We start from the raw sequence: 19,486 nt of genomic DNA, 5'->3' as shown, positions 1-19,486 counted from the left end.
AGGGTTTTTAGAATAGATCTCAAAGATATTTACAGCTATAAAACTTGCTTATGATACAAAACTTTACTGGTTCTAGCATTTAATTTTCATTTGTTCTCAAGAAGATGTGCTGCTGTATTGCATAGGTGGGCAACCAGCAGTCTTCACCTTTGCAGCTCTGAAGCTGCCCCATTCTTCCATCCCATTAGAGTTCCTACCTTCCTGTTCATTGCCTTATTTTATCTGACTTTTTAATGTTCTTTCCTTCTCTTTCTATATCGTTTCAGAAGAATTGTAAGAATTTTTTTCTCCGGTTGTCTGAGAACAAACTGGTGTGCTTTTACAATATATGAGAATAAGATGTTGAAAGAGACAATTATGAATTCTTTCAGCATCATATGACTATTATTATTATTATTATTTAAATGCAACGTGAGGGTGTCAAATAGAAGACTATCTCTTCTAACCGACTGCATATTTATAAATGTTTTTCCTCTCTGAGCCTACAGCCTCACAAATAAGAGCCACACACTTACCTGTATGTACAAACATGTGCTTGACATAATTCTGTTTGGCGGTGAAAGTCTTGTTGCAGAGGGTGCACTCATAAGGCTTTTTTTCACCCTGCCCACCTGCTGTGCTGTGGCCTGCAGAAGGAGCCAGGGGCTGTGGGGCTGGCAGTTGAGCAGTAAAAGTTGACAGACCAGGCTGGGAGACTGTCACAAACTGTGTCTGTTGGCCTAAGGGTTGGGGCAGGCTGAAGAGGAAAGGCTTAGGACCACTGCCAGCAGACTGTGTAGTAAACAGTGCAGGCAGGTAGGTATTGCCAGCTGTGCCAATGACTTGTGTGTTGCTGGTCAGAGTCAGCGGCATCCTCAGATTGCTGGTGAGGGTTTCTGTCTGGCGTAAGTAGAGCTGGGTGCTTGGCAATGTTTGGGCAACAGTCGTAGTGATAGAAGGCTGCAAAGTCCCCTTTTCAGTACTGTTGCTTACAGTGAGCAGTGTGCTGTCCCTTTCAATGTCATTGCCTCTCTCCGGTGAGGAAGAGTTGGCATCTATGTGCTGCTGCTGAATGCCTTCAGCAGAAGCATCATTTTGTTCTGCTTGAGGAGGGTCTTGCTGACCTTCTCGGCTTAGACCAGTTATGAATTGCTGCTCAACAGAATCAGGCTCAGTGCCAATAGAGGAACTGACTCCTGAGTCAAAGCTTTCCCCCTTGGGCTCGCTCTCAGTGCCTTCTGCTTGATCAGTATCCTCAGTGCATTCTTCAGATTCATTTCGCTCTAGGATCTGTACCCTCTGCTGTCCATAGTAGTCATAGTCATCCTCCATCTCTTGCTTGATGTGAATATTGCCCATGAGGGTCTGGATGCGAACTGGACGTGGTTGCTTCCGGCAGTGTGTAGTTTCTGGAGTAGTGGAGAGATACCGCTCCATCTGTTGTGAGCGCTCATGGATCCGTGTAATCCAGCTTGGGTCTTCTATACGATGGTCTCTGGAAAGTCCCAGCGCTGTTTCATGGTGGCTGACCACTGCTCCACTGTAGAATGAACGCTCTCCGCTACCATTCTGCATAGAACAGGCATACAATGCTGAATAGATCCTGTCTACACTGTGCTGTGAGTGACTTTGCAGGTAGCCGGACTCTGTATCACTGCTCTGTCCTGAAGTGGCTGACTCAGGAGTTCCTCGCGGTGTCTCCTGGGCAGAATCCTGGATCACTGGATAGATGTCGCCCACATTCTGTGACACAATCCGGGTGCACTCGTCAATCACAGTCTTGATCTGAAGGATGCTGGCTGCTGTGAGGATCTGCAAGGCCTCTGACTGTGAGACCCGTAGCACCCCGCTGTACATGAAGTCAATGAGCTTTTGTACTGACTGGACTGACACCACAGAAGGAATTTCAATGTCGCTGTAGCCCAGTAGCAGCTTGTCCTGGAAGAAGGGACTGCCGGCCGCCAGCACACAACGGTGGGCGCGCAGCATGCTCCCGTGGATGCGGACCGTCACATCACAGAAGTGGCCACGGTTGCGTTGCTCGTTGAGGGTCTCGAGCACAGAATTGCTGAAGTTGTGGAGATTGATGCTATGAATGCGCTCTGTCATCCCCTTGCAACTAATGTTACCTGCAGTAATGGAAAAGGCACAATAGAAAGGCAGATGAGATGCTGATACAGGCATGTTCCGCCTCCCCCATTGTGTAATGTTGAAATTCTTTATCCTGGGAAAATTTCAGTTCAGAATTTTCTTGCTCAGCTTTAAAAAATATTGGGAAGCTTATGCAAAAAATAGAAGTTCACTAAGATTTGAGGTGTGTGTGGCCTCCTTAATTAGAAAGTGAATTAGGTAATCATGCCAACCATTTCGCCTTCCCAATAATGAAGAGTTCAGTGTTCTTTCCAAGTGCCTTCAGAAATACAGACAGGAGAACATGTATGTTCCTACACATTCCCCTTTAAACACATATGGAAGATGAAGTAAGAAGTGTCTGCATAACTATATTTAGTTGTGGATGTACAGATCAAAATATTTACTATCTACCAGTACTAAAACCAATTTTAATGCCAGCTTAAGTAATGGTTTGTTTAACTTTCTCACAGGAGAAACATAGCAGTTTAATTATTGATAAATGAATGCTTCGGGTGGCCTTATGCCAATGGAATTACAGCTCCACTATGTCTGGGAGAAAATCTAGCAATATTGTTTAAGACATTGGTTATAGGTTTGTGTTTATTTTTACTTTTTACTTTTTACTACATCTGGATTTCTCTCTTCAGGCAAAGCAGCTCCCAGAGCTACTTACATACAAGGCAGTCCCTACCCTCAGGCTGACAATAAACAAACCCACAACATCCAAGGGAAAAGGGAGGGAGCGGGAAAATCAAAACCAAAACTCGGGCACCAGTTCTTAAACAGTTGCTTCTATAATGACCCGCTGTTACAGTTCAGACACAGGAGGTGTCTGATGGAGCTGGCCTTCACACCAGAGCTGATGGAGTGAGCAAAGAGGCCTGATGGAGCCTGTCAAATGTGATGATGGGACTGATGTGAGCTGTAGTCCAGATGAAACATCTGGAGGGCACCTGGTTGGCAAATGCTACTGTATGCAACTGCTGTGCCTGAAACCCACCATGATTAAGCTGGCACCCACATTATCATCTGTGAGGAGGTGGGGTAAAATGTACCGTATTTTTCGCCCTATAGGACGCACCATCCCATAAGGCGCACCTAGTTTTTTGGGGGGGAAATAAAGGGGAAAAAATTATTTCCCCCCCAGGCACGGGGCTGGGGCAGGGGAAGCCCAAGCTTCCCCCGACCCCAGCCCCCAGAACAGGCAACTCTCCGCAAGCCGCGGGAGCCTGGTGCCGGGCTCCCGCGCCTTGCGAGAGCTACCTGAAGCCCCGGCGCGACTGCTCAGCGCGCCCGGGCTTCAGGGTGCAGGCAGCTCTGCGCAAGCCGGGGGAGCCCGGGGGGAACTCCCGCGGGCTCCCAAGGCTTGCGGATAGCTTCCTGAAGCAGGCTGGAGAGGGGTCAGTGCGCACTGACCCCTCTCGCTCTCCAGGCTTCAGCGAAAGCCTGCATTCGCCCCATAGGACGCGCACACATTTCCCCTTCATTTTTGGAGGGGAAAAAGTGCGTCCTATAGAGCGAAAAATACGGTACTTAACTGCCAGGGGAAGGGCATCTAATGACACAGCTGTTGGCCAGCCCAGCCTCAATTTAAGAGACCAAAACTGAGGGCTTCCCCAAAGCCTAGGACAAGATGGTGCCCTCCCATGACTTGGACAGAAACTGGCTGGAATGGCAGCTGAATCAGATTTCCACAAAGGTAAAGAGACAACATCTTCCACTCTCCCTAAGGGGAACAGACTAGCTCTGCTCTCAAACACTTTCTCTCCTCCCACCCCCACTCCAGCATCTGCCACATGAGGCTGTTGGGTAACAGTAGAGCCGGCTCTGCAGAAAACCTCTGAATCCCCACAGTATCTCACTGCCACCACCGCCAAGTGGGCTACACTATCAAGAACCACCAGGATCTCATTGGAAATGTTACAATTCCTTTAAGTCTGGGAGCCACTTCACACTTCATGTAGCACTTGTTTTTAGTTCACCAGTGTTACCCCAGTGTTTTCAACATAACCTATGTTAATTTCCACCCATCTCCATTCATTGCCTGCCGGGATAAGAACTACAGTTGCATTTGATTACTGTGCCCTTTCTGAATACACCTTTATTCAGAACCTGCAATTAAAACGTTAAGTGTGAAATTGTTCTGGAATAAGAGGTCTAGAGAATTTAAAACCCCACCCACTTACGTTTCATAAGCAAATTTTCTATGTGTAAAGCAAACACCTTCTCCCAAGTCCCCAGATATGTTAAATATATTCATAACCAGACAACAGACGATACTATGTATGCAAGTCACAACTCCTGAAATATAGGGTCTAACTACATCTGAAACTTAAATATGCCTATTAAACCCTCAACATTATTTCCTTCAAAGAATAAAATCCACTTCAGAGGGGCAGAATGGAGAAGGGAGAGGATATTTAAACCCTTCCCTGCCCATTTCAAGCTGCTACCCTAAGCAACTTTGCTTCAAGAAGTGAGGGTTTGAATCCATGTTTGCAAAGGACAGGGGTTAATACCATGTCTCCACCCCCAATTGCTCTCTCATAAGAGGAAAAAGAGGAAGAAAAGGGATTAATTTGTAAATAGTAAAGAAAAGCAAGACTGATGGAGAGAAAAAATAAGCCTAAGAAACTCATCCCCTGAAGAAAAGGTGTTCCTAAAGGAAGACCAGATTTTGCAACCACTTTTGGTATAGCAAAACAGCTGGCTTCCATTCATTACTGTGCATAGTGGTTGTACCCTCATCAGCTGAAATTTACCATGTCATAGAGAATTGTTTAAGAAATCATTCTCCGGTACATGAGAAATATACATGATGACATGGATCTAATGTCTCACCAGGTGTGGTACATTCAGAAGAAAGGGTTGCCATCTGAAAATGACTGGTAAAAGCCATCTTGTCAAAAATGAGTGTGAAAAATAGGCTTAAATAGCCCAGTTCAATGATAAGCAGGGGCCTTCAAGCCTTTTGGGCTTAATCCTGTCTCAGAGTGGCCTTACTTTTGACATGTACTAAATCAAACACTTCATTATTCACCCATTTCGGTATCAGGAATGGGGCGGAATGAAAAGACACTTTTACAAAAACAAAGCCAAAGGTAAAGAAGTGCATCGCAGGCTACTAAGAACATTCATTTAAAAATGGCATCCAAATAAATAATCCATACATCTGAAATATTCTTTAACTGATAAATATACAAATCAATTCACTCACTCACCTAATTGTCACTGCATAGAATATTCAGAACAAAGAAGAAGAAAGGACTCCTGTCTCATTCTGTTCCCAGACCTGCCACTTTCTTTAAAGTTAATACAGTGGGAAATGTTTCTGTGAATTGAAGCAGCCTTTGTTAACTGCCCAGTGAATATCAACATAGAAATCCCAATGGACTCTGCTTGAGAAACTACTGTATAAGAGTTTGTTCCTTTTTGTGAAAGCAGGTTGATTCAGAAATGGCACACAAATGAAAGGGTGTGAAAATGCAAAGGCTATTCTTACCCGAGCAAGCAATGAATGGTCATATAGCCTGGAGGGAGGGGTGATATAACACAGATTGTGCCCATGTGTCATACTTTCAGAATGCTGACAGGGGCTGACAAGGGGATTTTATCCGGTGGGCAAGGGTCTGGAAAATGTTTTTGTTATCCCTTTAAAACTTACTAATAGTCAGGAATATGCATGTACCATTCTGTTTGGAATGAAACATCAGATTATGTCAGATCCTTTATGCTAACACAACCACTTTAAAAGAAGAGGAAGGTACTGAATTCTGAATGGTGGAACTGTTAATTGTAGTGTTTGAGTGTGCATGAAATGTTACTTGGAGCTGCACAGAGCCTAGTAATTATGATTTACAAGGGTGACTAAGGCTGTAGATTCAGATAGAATACTAGATTTCAGTTAATTGGACTTGAGTTCCTGATTTATATTAAAAGAATGCATACAGTTGCAAACCAAAGTAGTATAATTCTAGTAAAATTCTGACTAATTATTAGACTAAACCCCAATAACCAAAGAGAATTCTGAAATTTTCATATTCCAAAATATTCTTGTTAGGTAGCTTTAAAATATGCAGGAAAAGTAAAATCTGATTATTAAAAAATGCTAGAGCTCAGTTGTAAGCATAATGTAAATGAAAGAAGATTAACAGTGTCAGTTTTGAAAAGAAACTTAATCAGAACTCCTCCTTGTAAAATGATTTCAGATCTTATTACACTATTGCCAATAATCCATTAACAATTCCAAAGAAATTATTTATCTGTGTTAAAACCAATTCCTTAATCTAATATTCTTTCAAGTAACACATTCAATGAATTAAGATACTGTTTATTTTACGTGGTAGTTAATCTGTTGATGGATTATAAGCAATAAAGTTAGCTAAAGGAAAATTCAAAACACCTGATTTTTTTCCAATGTGTACATAAAAATGGCCACATGATGGCATCATTTCTCAAGAAAAGAAAGCTGATGAATGTTACTATCTAGTTTGAGCTCTGAGCAGTTCGATCTGGGAAGAAGGTGCAAATGTAGGACTGCAACTGTTTTCTGACTGCTTTTAACAGCCAGCCAACAAGCAAAAATTCAGCAATCAGAACTTCCTACAAGTAGAAATCTATTTTTGTCCAATAAATTTCTGTCCAATAAATGCCACCTGTTCTGTATTCATTAAAGAAATATCCATTGCAGTAAACAAACAAACAAAACCCCAACACTATAGCCCCTTGATATGCTTGGCTTCACAGCTATACAAAACACATGCAAGTTATAGGATCATATTAGCTGCCTCTGCCTCTGTATTAAAGCAAGAACTGCATTTGTATGTGTGTACAGTGGAAGTGCCTGATCGCCTCATCTGTCTCCTGAGAAATCTCTATGTGGGACAAGAAGCTACAGTTAGAACTGGATATGGAACAACTGATTGGTTCAAAATTGGGAAAGGAGTACAAGGCTGTATATTGTCTCCCTGCTTATTTAACTTATATGCAGAATTCGTCATGCGAAAGGCTGGGCTGGATGAATCCCAAACCGGAATTAAGATTGCCGGAAGAAATATCAACAACCTCAGGTATGCAGATGACACAACCTTGATGGCAGAAAGTGAGGAGGAATTAAAGAACCTTTTAATGAGGGTGAAAGAGGAGAGCGCAAATATGGTCTGAAGCTCAACATCAAAAAAACGAAGATCATGGCCACTGGTCCCATCACCTCCCAGCAAATAGAAGGGAAAGAAATGGAGGCAGTGAGAGATTTTACTTTCTTGGGCTCCATGATCACTGCAGATGGTGACAGCAGTCACAAAATTAAAAGACGTCTGCTTCTTGGGAGAAAAGCAATGACAAGCCTAGACAGCATCTTAAAAAGCAGAGACATCACTTTGCCGACAAAGGTCTGTATAGTTAAAGCTATGGTTTTCCCAGTAGTGATGTATGGAAGTGAGAGCTGGATCATAAAGAAGGCTGATTGCCAAAGAATTGATGCTTTTGAATTATGGTGCTGGAGGAGACTCTTGAGAGTCTCATGGACTGCAAGAAGATCAAACCTATTCATTCTTAAGGAAATCAGCCCTGAATGCTCACTGGAAGGACAGATCGTGAAGCTGAGGCTCCAATACTTTGGCCACCTCATGAGAAGAGAAGACACCCTGGAAAAGACCCTGATGTTGGGAAAGATTGAGGGAACAAGGAGAAGGGGATGACAGAGGACGAGATGGTTGGACAGTGTTCTCGAAGCTACCAGCATGAGTTTGACCAAAAGGTGGGAGGCAGTGGAAGACAGGAGTGCCTGGTGTACTCTGGTCCATGGGGTCACGAAGAGTCGGACATGACTAAACAACAACAACAACACAGTGGAAAGTGCACAGATTCTTCATACTTAATCTGATTGTGCAGGGTTCCCAACTGAATGGAAATTTAACATGTGTACCAATATGCATGCATAGAAAGCCCTATTTTCACTATCTGCATTTAGCAGGGATAAGAAAATATCTACGTGCAATTGACCATGTTATATTTCCCCTTTCATGTTCTTAAATTGATTCAGGAAACAATCTAAAAATTGAACAGATATTTATTTTTCTCTTCAATTCCAAACTTCAATCCAATGTATACCTTACTTTATATATTGTCTGTTGTCCTCTCCTGACTGCATTAAATAGGCACTTGCTAGTAGCTGAAAACTACCCAGGCTAAAAGGTTGATATGATCTCTATTTATTTATTCCTGTCCTTTTATAAGCAACACAGAGAGTCTGAGTCAGAAGGGATGAAAGAGAATTTCCTAAAAGCATGAGTTCATGACAACACACACACACACACACACACACACAGAGAGAGAGAGAGAGAGAGAGAGAGTGTGTCCCTACACAAGCACCTCAGAAGTGTGCAGAGCTACTACTGAGTTTGTCAGTGATGTAGTTTACCTAAATTTATTTATTACTTATTCCATTTTTACCCCAGTTTCCCACTCAATGATTCTATTATATATTCATTCATTAATAAAAGTATTTAGATCCCACCATCTCATAAAATATTGGGACAGTATACAACAAGATGTACCCAATAAAATGCAAAACCCTATTTAAAACAGTACAGAACAACATTTAAAATGACAGACTAATCAATAACATTTTAAGCAACTGCATAAGTCTGTCAGCCTGAAAGTCTAAAGCTAGGATGCTTGCCAAATGTCTGCTGGAAGAGCGTTCCACAGCATGGGATCAGTGACACTAAATGTCCAACTTCTAGAGGAGGCCAGTTGGGCCTCTGTAACATGGGGGAAATTGGCTCATGGCAAGAAAAACATCAGAAAATAATGCAGCCATTTAGGTGCTCTTGCAGAGGCCGAGGCACTATTCATATGATCTAGCCATAAACATGCAGTTACTGAGATTATGTAATTCAACATCAACTGGAATGGTCATGCCTGATTATCATCTTCCAAAGCAACTACTCTATTCCCAATTTAAGAAAGGAAAGTGTAATGCCGGTGGACAACAAAAGAGGTTTAAAGATGCTCTCAAAGCAAATATAAAATAATGTAGTATAAACACCAGCCTGCAAGTGCTCCAATTAGAGAACAGCCTTCACCAAAGGCATCATGGACGAACTCAGGACGAAAGGGAGAAACAAGCTAAGAGGGGGGCACATTTGGCAAGTCCTCACCATGATCAACTCCCACCTGGAAACCTGTGGAACGATGTGCAGATCCAGAGTTGGCCTCCACAGTAACTTATGGACACATTGTTAAGACCACATTCATGGAAGACAATCTTATCAGCTACAAGTGAAGAAGAAGAAGAAGAAATTGTTGCTGCTTGATAAAGTGTCACCATGATTGTGCACAGGAACACGGGAAGCTCCCTTATACCAAGTCAAATCATTGGTTCATCTTAGCCAGTAATGTTGTAGGTTTGGTAGTGGTCAGTCTAGATAATGTCCTGAGTCCCTTCCAGTTCTTCGAGTCTGGTATCCTGTGAGGTGACAATCTAACAAGAGGAGTTTGCCGAACTAGTCAGACAAATTTCTTGGTGAGACCATGGCCTTAGCTGGCCACTTAAGTGTCCTCATCAGAATCCCAAAAGAATGGGCTAGGTTGCAAGAGGTACAACTAAGTGATGGTGAGGAAAAGGAAGAAAATGGGTGTGCCTCCGGCTCTCCCTCGCCCACCTAGCTTCTAGAGGGAGAGAACAATAGGAGTCTAGTCGGTGTGAGCTGAGTTAGAAGCAGGCTGGAAAGCTGGAGACACAGAGACATGCTTGTTCTTTGCTGGATCAAAACTTGTGATCTGTTAGAGTGTCAATGCTGTGAGCCCGTCTATCTTATAACCAGGTTATATATGTGTAAATACAACCATATATCCTAAAGATACCAGTGTCTCTGCTGGCCTTCATTCCAAGGCACCGGGGAAGGAAGCCGCTTGGGTGCCTGGGGCAGAGCGCCCAGGAGTGGAGCAAGCCACCCATAGGGGAGGGGTGAGGGCGGGGCCTCCAGTCTGCCTGCCTCCTCCCACTCAGCCGATCTACAGCTGGGGGAGAGGCAGCAGGACAACTGTTTGGGCAGTGCGGAGCCTATGCACGCCCAAGCCACGTGTCTCTCCCAGGAGAGACGCATGGCTTGGGCGCGCTGCAGGCCCCGCAGTGAATGTCGCCCAGCATTTTGTCACCCCCCTCAATGGTGACACCCGGGGCGACCACACCCTTCCTCCACCCCTGTTCCAAGGTAACTGAACCTGGGTAAGTGCCTGGAAACCCTGGATTCTCTCATTTCTCAGAGACTGGGGTGACGTGTAACAGTAATTTGTACACTTACTGACAGAAGCTCTTTGGGGTTTCCCATTCCAAGCCCTGTGTGGAGATGATGGGAATTGAGCTTGTGGCCTTCTGCATGCCAAGCAGATACTATACTGCTGACCGTACCACAAAGAATCCTATGTGGAGCAACTTGCTCATACAAATAGCAGGTAGGCAAAGTGGTTAAAAGCATTATTAAAGAAAAAAATGTTGCTAAAGAAGAGCCAGCATGTGTTCTGCAAAGGTAAGTTCACAAACGTTAAAAAGAGTTTTTTGAGCATGCTCATAGAGTGATCTGGTACACACCACATACTTAAAACTTTCAAAAAGCTTTTCACAAAGTCATTCATCACAGACTCTGGAGTAAACTTAACAGACATGGAATCAGAATATATATTGTCATTAAAGTTAAAGAACAAGAAGCAGAGAGTAGGAATAAAAGGGTAGTCTTCACAATGGAAGAAAGTAAAAAGTAAAATCCCCCAAGGATTTGTATTGGGACTGGTTTTCTTTTTTAAAAAACTTCTACACAAATGATCTGAAGTTAGGGTGAGCACTGAGGTGGCCAAATTTTCAAATGATACTAAATTATCCAGAGTAGTAAAAATTCAAGAGTACTGAAACAACCCTTCTATAAAGAAAGGTTAGAATGCTTGGGGCTTTTTCATTTTGGAAAAAAAAAGACAACTTGGGGGGGGGGGAACATGAACAAGATTTCTAAAATTATGCATGGCATAGAGAAAGTGGATAGACAATTCTCATTCTTTTCCTCCTTTAATTTGTTTTTCTAAGCTATCTAAGCTAGTGGCCATGACCAAACTGTATGAGATAATACAGGAAACAGGTAACCCAATGAAACTGATTGGTAGGAGATTCAGGACAAAAGGAAATATTTCAGACAACACAAAACTAATTTATGGACTAATGGGGGGAAAGTCTGTAAACTGTAACTTGTCATGAATGTACCAGCCCCAAACACAGTGGTTGTCCAATGTGCTGAAGCACTTGCATGGGACTATGTTGCTAGTTTTTGTAGATCAGCCCATAACCAATCTTAAAACTGTTGTAAACCTCCTTAAGACTTTCAGTGGAAGGTGGTATAGATAAAATTAACAATTTAGTTGTGACATGAAAGGAGTTTCTATTATGATGACTTGAAATGCAATAAGCTAAAACTGGTAACGCTATCAGAGTGATGTCATTAAATGGCTGTTGAATGTAACGTATCATTTCCCTTGTAATCTAACAACAAAAATTATTCAGCAATAGATAGAAAGAGAGGGGATTCATATGTTGCTGTACAGTTGTTTGTTATTTGGCCAGAGATCCTTATCCAAAGTAACACTTCTGAAAAAAGTCAAGCTGCACAAACAGAGATTTATGTATTCATTGGTTTTCAGCAGATGCATGATGTTGGGGTGCCAGTTGAAGAAGAAGAGGAGGAAACTGGCTGCCATGGAATATTGATGGTAGTTTAGTGTCAGTATGGAACAAAAAGGAAGGAGGGACTTGGTCTACCCAAGCCCCTGACATGGACAATGTTCTGGAGCAGTTGGGAGACATGAAGTTAAAAACAAAATAAACACTTCTCCTTCCTGTGCTACATAGAGATGTTACAGGAGGGGAACATCTTTGTAATTTTTCATTTTCCAGAAACTTTATCTAGTGCTGGACAGGGCTCAGGTTCAGAGCTGGCAGCTACTCCAAACATGAATCCTTCAGTGCTATATAACACAAAGGGGAAAGGTTTTAGGAGGGTGGGGAAAATGTCACCTCCCCAACCCTTGTGAGTCTCAACTAATGTTGATGCTGCAGACTATCTGGAACTGTAAATAGATAGTAGGACCCAAGAATACAGCAAAACATTTGGTTGTGGGTTTCCACTTTTATGCATAAATTAGCATTTCTATTATAAAAAGGTTTTCCAAAATGTTAACACCACACTGTTCCAGTCATATTTTCAGTGCTTTAAAATGTCAAAATATCCACCAAGAAAGTACTTTTAAATTTATATTATAATCCTCTTGTGGGCTATGAAGTAGAAACATTGCACTATATACTGTAAAAGGAGGGAAGGTTTACTGCATATTCCCACCTGGTCTAGATAATTCAAAACACAAATATTGAGCCTAGACTTCTTGTTTTTACCTTTATAAGTGACTCTTTAAAAGAAGTACGACATCTACTGAAAACATATCTCAATCAGCAACAATAATTAGGTCCCTGCTGGAGACTATATACAGAATCCCAGAACAAAAAGATAATTGTATTCTAGGTTTCATAAAATGCACTGTAAAAATACAGTGATCTTGGATAAAAATAGCAGGCCGATATGAATTCTTCATGCCACTACTGAAAATCGCATGAATCTTGAAATCCATAATAAAAATTGTGCCAAACTAAGTACTTTCTCTTTGGTGAGTTCCTGAAAATTTACAAGAATAGGTGCATTGTTGGTTTCAAAGAAAGGTATTATTGATATGATACCGTTCATCAAAAGAAATGCAGGTGAAGCTTTCAATCACATGGTGCCCTTAATATGTGAAAGAACTTCAACTACATTTTTTTTTAATCCTTACAATATCCCTGTATGATATGGCAGTATCATTCGCCCCTTACAGTCCAAGAGCCTGTTACAAACAAGTGCACATTATAAGTTTGGCTGGCTAGGCATTTTATAAAAGTTGTGTCATTTCCAAAACTGTCAGTCTAATGAGCATTTGCTGGGGTGAGAGCCCAGTAAAAACCTTTTCCAGAGTTCAGCATTCTCAGCATTACATAATAAGGTACTTGGATGAAACAAGCTGTATTTGTTGGGGAACCATGTACATAATTATTTTGGATTATTATTAGAGATGGGAGGCTAAGACTAATGGACCACACCTTGCCTAAAAAGTTTGTGGCTGAGGTGCTTTTGAGAAGTAGCTAAGAATCTCAACAGTGTGTGCCTATACCTTGACCACATTAACACCTGGAGCATGTGGAAGAATGAGAACCCATTTCCACTTCCAAAGCAAATTCCATGATTAACTGAGGACTGGTCTATAGTAGGTGGTTTGTCTCATGGCAGCTGATATATAAAGGGACATACAAGTCCATATCCTTTCTTCAAAGGAATGTACGCTCTGGTCCCTGCCATCAGCCCGAGGTCTAAAAGGATTGAATTCTTGCCTCCAAGTAAAAAAAAAAAATCACAGCTCTCTGTTTTGAATAGTTAAAAAATTATTCTGGTTTAGGAATGGTTCTGTGTTGCTCTTTTAGTCTAAAATGTTTGGATTTTGGTTTAAGAAACACTGCTAAATATACTGATCGTAAGTCACCTTGGGAAAGCTTTTATGTTGAAAGGCAGCCTATAAGTTGTTAAAGCAAATAAAGATTGAATTTGCAGTAGATTCGTAGAATTTAGAGTGGCAAAAGCAGCAACGCACACTGGACTCAAACACTATTGTGCCTCATAAAGAACCGTGGCCATCTGATGTGAGGCAATAAAAAAGAATCACACTGCTATGGCTCATTCCATCCCCAGACTTTATGCCAAGCCACTTTCGTGCTTCCTCACTTGTTTTGTAAACAAATATAGGGATGATACCTCAAGTCTCACTAACTAATTAACTTTCTCATTTCTGTGAAAAGGTTAAACAGATTGTTTGCTGGAAAATAAAACATATAGCGTGCCTTAATTCCACACTTGCTCATTTTTTATTTTTCCTCTTAGAGACGACTGTAAGCCAATTTTGCGTTGGTCATAAAATGTGAACAGATTTGTGTGTGGGCACTGCTTCCTAAAAATGTTAGAATGTATGAAAGAAGAAAGGGTAAATGGTAGCTAAAGTGATTTCAGTTAACAATAATACCAATAACATGGCTAACTTCCAACCTTTGTGCTTAGACAGGTTGTTGTTTTCTAACTTAAAAAAGAAATGGATAACCTTACTTTTATTGCAGTGACCTGATTTTTTTTTATTGGCCTCCACAAAGTCTGGTTGGCTTTAGAAGCTGGCTTCTTCCTTTTTTCCTGCTTGTAAATTTTCATTTTAAAACCACATCAGAAGAAGGAAACTATGACATCCCCAAATCATTAGTGAAACTGAGATTTTACATATGCCCAATTCATCTAAAGGGCTTTTTTGCTGGAATTCTTGTAAAGCTTCAGTATATTAAACAGCTGACCAGAAATGTCAGACTTTTTGCAACTTGTTTCAGCTACACGGTAATTTCAAATTCAATATAAAATGAAAAGAGAATCATTAAATAAAAGTAAAGAGCTTGTGTTGACGTCTTTGAATTAAACATACAACGGACCTAAAGACTTGCAACAGGTGCATCATATTTAGTTTGGGGAATGCTGAACTATATTCTGTTCAGTTCAAATCTAAGATAACTTCAATGGCAAAATAATTATTCTGTCACAGTGCAGTTTCAGGTGGGCACCATCAGTTTTGAAAAATCCAGTGATGCTAATTTTTAACTTAAGAATGCAATTGTTTTATTTTTTCCTTTTCGTATGTTCAGTCCATGTCAACGATGTGTGCGCTATACAACTGCATTATCTAGCAGTGCAGAAGTTGCGGCTTGTCTGAGAAGCTGTGGTGGAATGTTCTTGAATATGTTTTAGAACTATATTTGATGCAGAATCATTCACCACACCGCACCGCAAAGTTCCTTGAGCATTTCATTTGCACATCACAGCAGTGATAACCAGCCAGAGATGCTTTGAGTGGAATCCTTAAAGAAGGGGTAGCCAGATTGGTGTCCTGCAGATGCTGCTAGACTGCAACTCTCATCAGGAGAGGAATCTGAATAGTTGGCCACCCCTCCCTAGAGTGACCACATTTGGGAGGGATGCATACAGTACAGATAATTCTTCCATTTGAAATCTGTAGTCCTTTCCACCTACATAGTCTTCCACGTGTATCTATCAATATTATCTAGCATACCCAGGTTACAGCGGAGGAGGAAAGGGAAATTATTGCTCTCAAATCAGCATGACAACGACCTGTGTCTTGTAAGCGAGAACTCTTGAAAATAATGATACTTAACGGCAAACCTTAATTTTAATGGCATTCTTCTATAAGGCTAAGATGCATCAGGGGATGTGATTCAGAAGAGCATCTGGTCTCACCAAAAGAAAAAAATAATTTTTATACCCAGATGATCATTTGGCCATGGGGAAAGAGCTGGAGTTTGGGATTCAGATGGGTGCCTGATGAGCATAATGTTTGAGGTTTGGATGGGGATCTGATTGGCATGCTGCTTGTGCCAAATGAACAGGGTGAATTTTGGGGGAAGAAGAAGAGGAAGAAGAATTTATTATTTCTACCCTGTCCATCTCCCCAGCCACTCTGGGTGGCTTTCAACAGAACATTAAAAACAAAATATAACTTCAAACATTAAAAACTTCCCTAAACAGGACTGCCTTCAGATGTCTTGGATGGATGGGTATTTGGCCTTGCTTAAAGGAGAAGGGTGATTTCAGGGGCTAGTATGGAGTTTAGACTGATGTCTGGTCTTATGTAATACAGTAGTACCTCGATTTTCGAATGTGTCTGTTGATGAACATTTCGGTTTTCGAACGCCGTAAACCCGTAAGTAAATGCTTTAGGTTTTGAACATGCCTCAGAAGTTGAACACGCCACGTGGCTTCCGCTGAGTGCAAGATCCTGAGGCCTAGCTGTCGGCTATTGGGTTTTCGAACATTTCAGAACTCAATCTTCTGAAACGGATTACATTTGAAAACCAAGGTACCACTATATAGCTATCCTACATAGTGCGTAAGAAAATGATATTTTTTCTGGGTGGCAAAATGATGGTTTTCCATTGTTCAAAAGAGTGGAGTAAATCTTAGTGTATGAATAGGAAATCCAGTTTTGGACAAAGGATTGGAGTGACATCTTTAGCTCAGATGAGGTTTGGAAGTAAGTCTCACTTTGCTCAGTGAGCTTTACTCCCAAGCAGATGTGCACTGGACTGCAACTTTATGAAATAATCTTTTTCTGAAATAAACAGTTAATGTATTGAGTATGCTATACTGTAGCAACAGCACTGATTATAAGAATGCTGCTAGCTGTTTTGAATTGATTAGGAAGAAATGGGGTGTACCATCACTACCACCACAGATAGATAGATAATGTAGATATGTAGGGCCATTATGAAATGTCTTTGTTCTTTCCCGCCAAAATGATTCCATAAAGTAGGGACTGTGCAAAGTGTTGTGAGGCAATTCCTGACTGCGTTAGGCTACTGACGGCACTGAGGTCTGCTATCTGCACTGGATCTTTATACTCTTCTAAGGCCCAGTGTGTGACCTGGATCTACAAAGTCCTTAGTGTATGAAAGTCAACAGTGTTTAGGGACCATCTCCTTCATGATCTGCAAAATCAGAAAGTTTTTGAGTTTTCTACATGTTTGTAAAGTTAGGGAAGTTCCACAACTATGGAACAGCCAGTGAGAAGTAATATGACTCAAATAATAATAATAAAATGCTTCAGCCTATCTTTGCTAAACAGTGTTTTGTATGTTTTTATTATATACCATTTTACAATGAGTATCCACTTCTTAGGGTTTTCATCTTGTTTCTTTAATGTATTTGTTGCACTGGTGTTTTTAGATTTATTATTTTATGTGTAAATCACCTTAGAAACAGTGGTTTAGAAGGCAATTAATAAATTAAGTGTAATAATAACAATAATATTCAGCACTTGTTCCTGAGTCTTCCATATAGCTAAACAAATGAATAATATGGTCTGGATATGAATGAAAATGAATTCATTAAAAGTTACTTCCTACATATCAGAGTCTGTCTGTATGAATAATTCATATGTCCTGAAAAATCCAATAATCTGAGTGAAGAGGTCTTTGTTTTCACAGTATGGGTTGATGCTAGGAAACCCGGGAGAACATGTTTCAGTATATACACCGATACCCCACAACTGCAGTATTGTACTCACAATCAGGTGACCCTGTGTGTGCGTGCAGGTTTCTTGCTGAATGTGATGAATGGATGAGAGCTGGGCTCAAAGATGGGACAGTTTCAAAGTTCAGGCAGGGAAGGCCTGACTTGGCGCTGTATGCACCCGTCTGCGTAATCTCATTCTCCTCAGGCTCTTTCTGTTTTTCAGCTGTCTTGGGTTTCTTCCTGAAAACAAACAAAGAGACCTTTGAAGGAACTTGTTGCATATGCAGGAAACAGCATTTTTAGAATTGTTAAGAGAAAGCTCTTTTTTGTGGCCAACTTAAAGGGAAGAATCCTCTTCTGAATACTTCTTATTTGGAAAGGTGCCAGTTCTCGTATTTACTCAGATACAGCGATCAATGTATCATATTAAAAACATGCCATTCAAAAACATGCAATAGTATTTTTGAGTAGTTCACAGAAGGACAAACCTGCTCCACTAGTTTAGGTTATTCAGATACTACTGAAAGCCAGTGGCTAAAATCTAACATCCTATTATTATTATTATTATTATTATTATTATTCACAGCATGGCAATAGCCATAATAGTTATTATTACCAACCAAAATGTCTCAAAATAGTGAGCATGATTTTATGTATGCCAGAAATCTTCATTAAACTGATCACACCTAGATGAAGATGTATAGGAGCAAAAACCACATGTTGCAATACAGTGGTACCTCGGGTTACATACACTTCAGGTTACATACGCTTCAGGTTACAGACTCCGCTAACCCAGAAATAGTGCTTCAGGTTAAGAAATTTTCTTCAGGATGAGAACAGAAATCGTGCTCCGGCAGCATGGCAGCAGCAGGAGGTCCCATTAGCTAAAGTGGTGCTTCAGGTTAAGAACAGTTTCAGGTTAAGAACAGTTTCAGGTTAAGTATGGACCTCCGGAACAAATTAAGTACTTAACCCAAGGTACCACTGTATAGGCAATAAACATGTAGTTTAGTTATTTTTACTACCGCAGAGCAGTGTTGGGGGAAATATAGCCCTGGGCGTGAAGAGAGTTGGAGTCAAATAACATTGGGAGGGTAACAGGTTCCCCACCACAGTTAGAGCTCATTGCACTGTCACACACACATCCTATCATTTCTCATATGACAAAAACTTTGCCAAAGATGCAGTCAAGGCCATCACTGAGCTTCTTGGTTGGAATTCAGATTTAGATTACCTTCCATTCTCTTTGAATTTTGGATAAAATTATTTCCCTGCAAGTGATTTCTAAAGTGTAGCATAATTCTTTATATTTTTTTTAAAAAAATTATGCTGAAGCAGAAGGTGCTTGATACCAAGATCAAGCAGTAAAATGGCATCTCTGCCTTATGTTTCACTCTCAGGTCTGCTCATGGGACACTCTGAAACCTGCTCAGAGAACTTGCTAGTCCCTGCCTTTCTTGAAGCTGTTAAGAAAAAAACCCCACTTGCTTCCACTCAGGAACTGGCCAAGCTGGGAATCAAATGGGCCATAAAAGGTAAAATAGTCAACAGCAGCTAATCCAGGAGAAAATAGAGGAAGTATGGACCCAGAGTATAAAGGCACAGTGGTGTAAAGGATGAAAGATTCTTGCACCTTTAATAGTTGCATAAAAGGAAGAATATTAGCAGGTGCAGTTTTTCTCATTCCTACATAAGTGGTGCCTGCCAAAGGTTCCACTTCACACAATTTTGAAAAGCACAGAAGCTCTATCTCCTATTGCATATGATATTGCAAATTGCAAAGCCATTGCACATTGGTGGAATAAAAAATGCTAGTTCATACTACAGAGTGGTACATGAAGTAGGGGTTTGAAGCCAATCCTCTGTCCAGGTGCTAAAATTGCTTCTTATTGCACACTATTTGCCATGCTTATGTAAGGAAGCAGACATAGAGAGCCCAAGTAGTTTCCATGGCAATCCACATAGTATGATGCTACACCTGAGAACTGGGATGAAGGTTATTCCAGTACAGCACAATATAACCTTGTATTTTAGTGGTCTGCATTGATGTATTTCCAATGCAATCATTTAAAACAACACTCCTTTCAAGATATATGACTATATTTTAAAAACAGACACGATAAAGAACATTCTTACTAATAAATATGAAATATATAGTCAATAGGAGCTTTGCCAATTAATTCAGTGGG

General features: G+C 40.9%; 1 protein-coding gene across 14 annotated transcripts in view; it reads right to left on the bottom strand.

Moving 5' to 3' along the window:
* ZBTB20 (zinc finger and BTB domain containing 20) overlaps positions 1-19,486 on the bottom strand; it is a 504,516-nt gene that overhangs the window by 28,287 nt on the left and 456,743 nt on the right. For all 14 annotated transcript variants that reach the window (XM_079973673.1, XM_079973666.1, XM_079973667.1 and 11 more), the window contains 2 exons: positions 17,350-17,537; positions 516-2,108 (listed from right to left, as the gene is read on the bottom strand). In XM_079973673.1, the coding sequence (XP_079829799.1) occupies positions 516-2,108; positions 17,350-17,537 (1,781 nt within the window). The remainder of the gene's footprint in view (positions 1-515; positions 2,109-17,349; positions 17,538-19,486) is intronic.

The sequence above is a fragment of the Podarcis cretensis genome, assembly GCF_951804945.1.
Source record: "Podarcis cretensis genome assembly, chromosome: 4".
NCBI classification, from domain to species: Eukaryota; Metazoa; Chordata; class Lepidosauria; order Squamata; family Lacertidae; genus Podarcis; species Podarcis cretensis.
The sequence above is the reverse complement of the archived record's forward strand: the minus strand, read 5'-3'. Positions and strand labels throughout refer to the sequence as shown.